This window comes from Gracilinanus agilis, chromosome 1 (genome assembly GCF_016433145.1).
Source record: "Gracilinanus agilis isolate LMUSP501 chromosome 1, AgileGrace, whole genome shotgun sequence".
Classification (NCBI taxonomy): Eukaryota; Metazoa; Chordata; class Mammalia; order Didelphimorphia; family Didelphidae; genus Gracilinanus; species Gracilinanus agilis.
In genome coordinates, this window is record NC_058130.1 from 335,191,332 (window position 1) to 335,200,542 (window position 9,211).

The 9,211-nt window shown below is 41.5% G+C and overlaps 1 protein-coding gene across 1 annotated transcript in view; it reads left to right on the plus strand.

The window, feature by feature from the left end:
* Window positions 1–9,211, plus strand: part of PTCD2 (pentatricopeptide repeat domain 2) — a 47,400-nt gene that overhangs the window by 23,618 nt on the left and 14,571 nt on the right. The window contains exons 7-8 of the mRNA XM_044657686.1: window positions 1,815–1,928; window positions 3,697–3,771. Of these exons, the coding sequence (XP_044513621.1) occupies window positions 1,815–1,928; window positions 3,697–3,771 (189 nt within the window). The remainder of the gene's footprint in view (window positions 1–1,814; window positions 1,929–3,696; window positions 3,772–9,211) is intronic.

The window sequence follows — 9,211 nt, forward strand, 5'->3', positions numbered from 1 at the left end:
ATATATATATATATATGTTATACATACACGGGAGTCATTAAACTGTATACAGCCTGGATATTGACTTAGAAAGCAACATATCAACATTCTCTGTGTCCTAGAGCATTTTTATTTTGTTAAATATTTCCCAGTTTTATTTATATTCATATATATATCATTAAACTGTCTACATACTGCATATTAACTAGAAAACCACCTATCAGCATTCTCTGTGTCCTAGTGCATTTTAATTTACTTTGATAAATATTCCCCACGTACATTTCCATGACATAGAGCTAGTTAGTGTGTTCCTCCCCACAGCTCTGAGAGTAGAGTGTTGCTATCTCCAGTTTTACAAACAAGGAGGCTGGGGCACAGCAGGTCTTAGGTGACATGCCCAGGCCCCTAGATAATGAAAATTAGATCTGAGGCCTGAACCCAGCTGTTTCCAACTCCAAACCCACTGTTCTGTTTCTACCAGATGGTAAATGTTTGCTATTGTGTTCTAATAGTCTTCTCCTTAAATCATCAAATTCTGCCCTTTCTAAGCAGGTCTACCTTGAAGATTTTGGTTGTTATTCAAGACATGACAGACAAAAGCATAAATTCACAGTAGACGGTGATCTCATAAGTCTGTTCTTTTTCCAGAGACTAGGAAAGGATGAAGGGAGGGCAGGAATTCAGTCTTACCCTTGAAATCTCTTTGTTTTGCTGGCTTGTGGTTAATTTTCTTCATTAGAAAAAAAAATCAATTTTCTCAAGATCCTTTTAAGATATGACCTCAGGTTGGCCTGCAAGGTTGAAAAGACTTGATGGGGGTGGGAGGGCCAGGTAGGTGGCTCAGGGGCTAGAGCACCAGGCCTGGAGTGAGGAGGACCCGGGTTCAGATTTGACACTTCCAAGTTTGACAAGTGTTTGACAAAGATGTAGGCAAGTCACCCATTTGCCCAGCCCTTGCCCTTTGGTCTTAGAGTTGTTACTAAGACAGAAAGTAGGAATTAAAAAAAAAAAAAATAGCCGGTAGCTGGGGGGCTTAGTGGAGTGAGAGTCAGGTCTACAGATGGGAAGTCCTAGGTTCAAATCAGGCCTCAGGCACTTCTTAGCTGTGTGACCCTGGGCAAGTCACTTCACCCTCACTGCCCAGCCCTTATGGCTCTTCTGCCTTGGAACCAATACCCAGTATTGATTCTAAATTGGAAGGTAAGGGTTAAAAAAAAAAAAAAAACAGAAAGAAAAGATTTGTTGTTGTATACTTTAAAAATTGAAAATCTCCCTGGCCAGATGTTCCTCCTGAGTGCTAAACTTTACCTCTGGGAGAATTCTGTAGTGACAAACCCATGCATATAGCTTGTTTCTATGTGTGGCTCATATGCAGAAGCTGGTGGTTTGTAGAGATCAGCCCACTCCCTGGGCAGGCAGGTAAAGGCTTGTCCAATGGTAAAGAATAGCTTGTTTCAAAGTTTGCTTGTTTGTTTTTAAGTTGTCCCAGGATGTCCCATCTCTAGGTCTGACTCTATCCATTGAGCCACCCAGCCACCCCATTTAATTATTTTTTAATTAAAATATATGTTGGTGATATTGTCATTGTTGATTATCCAGGATGAAACCCTTTTTCTGCACATGGAAAAATCCTTATCTGCTCCTTTACAGAGGTGTAGTCTCTTTAAAGGCACTGAGGCCTGCGTCTACATTTGACCCTCCCAGCTTTCAAGGAGAAAGCTCCAGAGTTGGTGGAGAAAGCCCAGCCAAATGGATGACAACTCGAACCCTGTTGACTCATCTCAGTGAACTTGGAAAGATCCAAAGATGGCTCACTAATTCTTGTCTCTCTGCAGAACAGTGCCAAGTCTTTCAACATCTGCATGAATTTACTGGATGAAGCACTGATGAAAGGAGAAGTTTTGATAAGGCGGGCATACAGTTTCGCCATAGCATTAGCCCTCAAACAGGTATGGATGTAGGTGGGGAGTCAATATCAATCAATATCAAATCAATAAGCATTTAAGATTGCTACAGAGGGGAGATACATGAATTAGTCTGCTGCTTTCAATAATATTGACATTTTTTTCCCCAATCTGGTTTTTTCCATTAAGTCCAACAAGATCTTAGGAAGTCTCCATTATTTATTGTTTATTTATCTCAAACCCTTACCTTCTATCTTAGAACTGACACTAAGTATTGGTGCCAAGGCAGAAGAATGGTAAGGACGGGGCAAATGGGGTTAAATGACTTGTTCAGGGTCACACAGCTAGGAAGTATCTGGGGTCAGATTTGAATTCCCATCTCCAAGCCTGACTCTATCCACTGAGCCACCTAACTGCCCCTGGAAGGACCTGTTATACTGACAAGGCACTGCATTGGGAACTGGAGTTATAGGGACAAGATCAGAAGAGTCCATGCCCTTCCTCACAGAGCTCATTCTGAAAGAGCAACTGAAATCTGTGATGATGGCCAATGGTGCCAAATTCAAATTAGAAATGGGGGCCACCAAATTGGAAGGATCCTTTTATTTATGTATGTATGTAACATATACATATATTTTATATATATATAATAGATTTGTGTATATGTAATATAAAAATTAAGTATATATGTAAATCAAAATAAAGTATCTGACCAAGAAAAAATATATATGTGGTGTATGTCACATATTGACTTCAAAAACCACTGTAAACATTATCTAGATTCTATTCTGTTTTTATTTATGTTGTTAAATTTTTCCCAATTACATTTTAATCTGATCCAGATGTTGCATGTTAGCCACATGTGTAGGGATGCTCTCCCCCCCGTAATAATAATGAAAGCCAGTAACCCTTGCACAAATCCCATCCTTACACCCCTCCGTACCCCATGCTCAGTAGGGTGTATGCTCGGTGCCCGTGGCCTGACCATGGGCAGTCACTCATTAGGAATGGTTCTATTAAAGGCATTGCTGGCTCAAGGGCTCATGCCGATGATTCCTAGTGTCACCCCCTTAGCTGAAGGCAAACAAGAGCAAGTATACCATCCAGCAGCAGCAGCAGCCAGCTAGAGCTCCAGGCTTGGAATCAGAGAGGCTCCTCTTCCAGGGTTCAAATCCATCCTCTTATATCCAGACACTTACTAGCTGTAGGACCCTGGCTGAGTCATTTCACCCTGTCTGCCTCTGTTCCCCCATCTGTAAAATGAGCTGGAAAGAGAAATGGCAAACCAGTCCAGTATTTCTGCCAAGAAAATCCCAAATGGGGCCACAGAGAGTCAGGCATGACTGAAATGACTCATCCTCAATGGCGATACAAAGGCCCCACAGATCCTGAGGGGTGCCATCATTCTCTGTCTTTATGAGTGAGTCGTAAGGCTTCTGAGATCTAGGGGCAGGCTCTGCCGGCTTGTCCCAGAGGCACTGGCAGCCTTGAGGCTGGGGCCTCAGTCGTTCTCCCTCTGAGACCCCTGAAGAAGGATCCCTGGTCTGTCCTGACTAAGGTGTGCTACAAAGCCTCTTGCTGACATTTCTCCAGCCTCCTCTTACTACCAACAGCAACAGAGAAACAGAATTCCCTAGAATATTCCCATTTTGCCCCTGGGAAGGATTATCTCTAGGAGGATCACCTTCTAGGGTGTTGGGAAAAGGAGAGGAGATGCTCTATAGCCCTGCAGGTCTTGCCAAATCTGTGCTGAGACCCTGATGGAGCCACGTACCCCTCTGATATTGCTTGTTTCTCCTCTGCTTCCTTTCAGAACCAGGTGGCCAAGGCACGGGCCATTTATTCTCAGATCCTGAGCCCAGACAGCAGAGCCTGCAGTAATTTAAACGTAAGTGATTGTTTTAGATAGAAATGTCATTTCTGGCGGGCCTTAGAGCGGCATGCACATGATCTAGATTCTGTTCTGGTTTTATTTATTTTGTATAGGGACGGTGTCTGATTCTGGCCATCGCTACATCCACTCCATAAAGTCTGGGTTCTCTCTTGCAACCTTTAACTCCTCGGGGAGCAGGAATAAGCGTGAGGTGGAATGGCACTGGTTTTTTGGTTGTCATTGTTTAGTCGTGTCTGACTCCTTATGGCCCCATTTGCAGTTTTCTTGGTAAAGGTACTAGAGCAACCATTTCCTTCTTCAGCATGTTTTACAAAGGAGAAACCTGAGACAAATAGGGATGAAGTGACTTGCTCAGAGTTACGCAGCTAGTGTCTGATGCTGAATTTGAATTTGTCTTCCTGACTCCAGGCCTGGCATTCCTTTCCGTGTGGCTCCTAGCTGCCCAAGGAAACAATAGCTAATAACAAATAAATAAATAAATAATGAATAGCTAAGAATAGATGGCAAAATAAAAATAAGAAATAAAATAAGAAATTAAGAAATAAAATAATAAACCACTAGATAAAACTAAATGATAAATTAATAAATAAAATGATGGCTGAAAATAAAATAGCTAGCCAAAAATATAAATAAATAAAGATATGGTGCTAATAATAGGCCAGCCACTGGGTTGGGTACTTTATATTTATTATCTGATTTCATCCTCACAACCACCCTGGAAGGTAAGCGCCGCTGCTATTATCCTCATTTTACAGATGAGGCAAACAGATTAAGTGCCGTTCCCAAGGCCATATAGCTAGTTAAGTGTTTGAGAATGGATTTGAACCCAGATCTCCCTAAATCCATGCCTAGATCGCTATCCATGGATACCAACTAACAGGTTAAGTGTCTGACCCAAAATCCAAAGGTAGCAAGTGCCAGAGACAAGATTCAAACCCAGGGCTTTTAACTCCAAATAAAATGGTTTTTTTTCCTACTGCAATCCTGGTGGAAGATTGTGGAGGAAGTAGGAGAGAATGGGATCAAAAAGTATATGTAAGAGGGGGCAGCTGGGTGGCTCAGTGGATTGAGAGCCAGGCCTAGAGACGGGAGGCCCTAGGTTCAAATCTGGTCTCAGACACTTCCTAGCTGTGAGACCCTGGGCCAGTCACTTAACCGCCATTGCCTAGCCCTTTCCACTCTACATAATACTGATTCTAAGACAGAAATTAATAAAAATATATATAAGAGAGAAGTCTTTCTTAATCAGGAGTGGATATTCCTCTCCTCTTCTGGATCTAGTGTGATTTCAGTTCAGTTTTGTCCAGAGACCAGGTATAGGGTCAAGGTTCAAGTTCTATCTGAGATACTTATTAAGGACACAAAGCAACATATATAACTGCTCTGTGCCTCAGTTTCTTCATCTGTAAAAGATGGGGTTGGACCTGATGCCTCTGAGGTCCTTTACAGTTTAAAATCTATGATTCTGTGATCTACCAACCTTTGGATTCCAGACCTTATTTTAAATACATGGCATCTTCATAAAATCTTTCTGCAGTTTTCAAACTTTAAAAGAACGATCTATGAACAGAATATATATTTCTGCTTGCCATAGTTTACTTCCTTATCTGTATAAGAGAAATAACTTCCTTCTTATCCCATGATATGGGAAAAAAAAAAAAGACCTGCCTGTGAACAGTAACTGCCCTAAATTTTAAAATATATTCTTTTAAATGTATTTGACTCTGTTTATAAAGGGCAGCTAATTGGCACAGTGGGTAGAGCCCTGGGCTTGGAGTCAGGAATACTCACCTTCATGAGTTCAAATCCAGCTTCAGATAACTTACTAGTTGTATGACTCTGGGCAAGTCACTTAATCCTGTTTGCCTCAGTTTCCTCATCTGTAAAATGAAGGAAATGGCAAACGACTCTGGGACCTTTTCCAAGAAAATCCTAAATAGGGTCATAAAGAGTCAGCCAGGACTGAACAACGACAGATATTTCCTTATCTGTCAATGGAGGGGATGGGACTCGAAGACTTCCATGGTCCCTTCCTGTTCTGAATCTATAATCCTCTGACCTTCAGCCAGCATCCTTTCCCTCATGTATATCCAATCTCTTCCCTTTTCCTGACTCTTCCTGCTCTACCAACAGACACTCGGTGTCCCAAAGCCTAAAAAATCCTTCTCCTGACCTTTCTGGTCCATCTAACTGGTATCCCATCTCTTCTTCCTTTCACAAAACTCCCTGAAAAAGGTGTGTGTCTGCAGTGACTCCATTCCATCTCATAGACACTCTCTTCTACCCCCCTTCCAAGTTTGACTTCCATCCCTCCTCCCTTCACTGAAGCTGCTTATTCAGAAATCATCCATAGCTCCTAATCCCCAAATCCCACAGCATTTTTTTTTCAGTTCTCATTTTCTTTGACCTCTCTTTAGCATTTCTGTCATATCCTGGATCATCTCTTTTCCCCGGGTTCTTTTGGCTCTCCTCCTTCCTGAACCAGCTCTTTTCTGTTTTAGCTACTGATCCTCCATTCCTGGCTCTTCTCCTCAAAGTGGATGTTTCCCAGGATTCTATCCTTGGCCCTTTTTGGATTAGATTGGGTTGGATTGGATTTTTTTTTCTGATGTCCTTTTCAGTACAATCTGCTTTATTTGACATAAAGCATTTGGGATAGTTACTTTTGAATGGATTCCTGCCTTTTGGAAGTCAAGCCACGATTTATTCTTAAATTCACTTTTGCAATAATGCCCTAAAATGTCAAACTCCCTCTTTCCTTGTGGTCACTTTAAGCAGTCAGCAGTTTTTCAGATTAATGTCCAAGGAGATGCTGCTATTTTTTTTAAACTCTTACCTTCTGCCTTAGAACAAATAGGACCTCCCAACTCTTAGACCTGGCTCTCAATCCACTGAGTTACCCAGCTGCCCCCTAACCCTGCTATTTTTGAAAGAAAATCTGTGTCACCCATAGTAATCTCATTTAATCGCACCCCTTTTAATTGTTTGTGTTTTTTAAGCCCTTACCTTCCATCTTAGAATCAATACTGTGTGTTGGTTCTAAGGCAGAAGAGTAGTAAGGGCTAGGCAATGGGGGTTAAGTGACTTGAAAACACAGAGAAAGGGGACAGCTGGGTGGCTCAATGGATTGAGAGTCAGGCCCAGAAGTGGGAGGTCCTGGGTTCAAATCTGGCCTCAGACACTTCTAGTTGTGTGACCCTGGGCAAGTCACTTAACCCTCATCGCCTAGCCCTTACTGCTCTTCTGCCTTGGAATGAATACCTAGTACTGATTCTAGGGTAGAAGATAAGGGTTTAAAGAAAAAAACACACGCAGAAAAGTCAATTAATTTTGCTTTGGTCACATAGGAAGTGTGTCTTTTTTTTTAATTAAGCCTTTTTTAAAATTAATTTATTTTTTAAAAATATTTTTCCATATTTACATGATTCATTTTCTTTCCCTCCCCTCCCAGAGCCAACAAATATTATACAAAAGTTTATACATGGTTTATAAATGGTTATACAAATGTTAGTATTGAAGTGTCTAGTAAGTCTTAAAGAGCTCCACTATGCCTCTTATTCTGATTTAGGTCTTCCTGACTCCAAATTTTGCTCTCTATCCCCTGTGCCACCTAGCTGCCTAGGCAGAGAAGTACAGGGGAGAAATAGTTTGATACATGGAGAATTTAAAGTAGTGCAGAATAGTCGTTTGAAAGTAGGCTGGGAATGGAATAAGATTGTAGAGGCTCTTGAATGCCAGGCCTCATCTGCTCTTAGAGAGGTTAGAGGCAGCTCTGTCAGGAAGCCCTTTCTCATGTCTAGACTAAATTTCTTGTGTTCTGGTTTAACCTTCTTAAAGATTAGCTTGACCCCAGAAAGGAAGAAATAGAGAGGATTGTCATTCTCAGCAGGATACTGGTCAAATGCTCGAACTATTAGTAATCAACTCGGATCCTTTTAATCAATATATACAGATGTGTGTATACTAAAGAATAATTTCTGTGCTAAGTAATAATTTCTAAAAGCCCTTTGAAAAGGTTTCTTTGAATCAATCTTATTTAGGCCTGAGATTTCCCTTGAATTTTTAAGGTCAGTTTGTTCATTATTGTTCAAGGGAGACCTGAAAAACGGATAGCTGATCTGCCCATATTCAGAAAGCCCAAGTGAAATCATTGTCTTTAGTTCGCTTTTTTATTTGTGACTCATGTTAAATAAACCCTTTTCCTTTTATCAATTGGAACTTGAACTTACCTAGCCTTCCATTTGCTCACTGGCTCTTTTATCTACACCCTTCCTTTAGCCAATATGCCCAGGGACCTAGGCTGCCAATTTTCCAGTTCATACCCAGTTGGTACAGCATTGATTGATTGGAATATCTCCTCCAGACACATCCACATTCACTTTGCTCTGCCCGTCTTAGCTGAAACCATCAATATTGAGAGAGCTCCATATCATCTCTAGTGTTCTGCTCAATATCAGAGGATTAATTTCCATTTCCAAATAAGCCTGAAAGTAGCTGAAACCAGATCAGGGTAAATTTCCAGTGATTCAATTGGAATTTTCTCATTTCGGAAATCTAAAGGGAGACTCATTTCAGAATGGCATTCACTTTGAGAGTTAACATATAATGGTAACACGTGGTTACTCTTCTGCCCTTATCTGTATGTGGGGCACAGGTGGACCTTTAAGCCCTTTCCTTCCCCTTTGTTGAAGATTACCCTTAAATCCCATTACATGCTGAAATAACATTGAATTTAAATGAAGGATCAGGGTCAAAATCCTGACTCTGCTATAATAAATGATAAACTGGTGTGTGTTTGTGTCTGTGTGAGGCTGGACAAGTAACAGTCTTCCCTAGCTATAAAATGAAGGGGTTGGATCAGATGGCCTCTGAGGCCTTTTCTAGCTCAATTTTATGTAGACCTGCAATGCCTTGCATGAAGCCTTCCCAGATAAAACCAAAAGAAATGGAGTAGGACTTGAGTTGCAATAGGATCATAGATTTAAAGCTGGAAAGAGATTTAGGAGGTCATCTACTCCTGCACTTCTGTTTTACCGATGAGGAAACGGAGGCCTAGAGAGGTAAGGGAATTTGCCAGTGGTCATACAAGTACTTTACACCAGAGCTAAGAGATGAGCCAAGACCAATGACTACAAATCATTACTTTACTCACTGGACTACAGGGTATTTTTTTGCCAATGGGATCCACTTCAGTTCTATCCAACTGAGAGAGACTGAGAGCAGGGAGAGAGGGAAGGAAAGAGAGAGGACAGGAGAGAGAGGCAGGGGGACGGGGAGGAAAAGGGAGAAGAAGAGAGGGGAGGGGGGGAGAAGGAGAGAAAGAGAGGAAGGGAGAGAAGGAGAGGAATAAGGAGAGAAAGAGACAGAAAGGGAGAGAGAGGAAGAGGGATAAGGAGAGAAAGAGAGAGACAAAAAGGGGGAGAGAGAGAGAGAG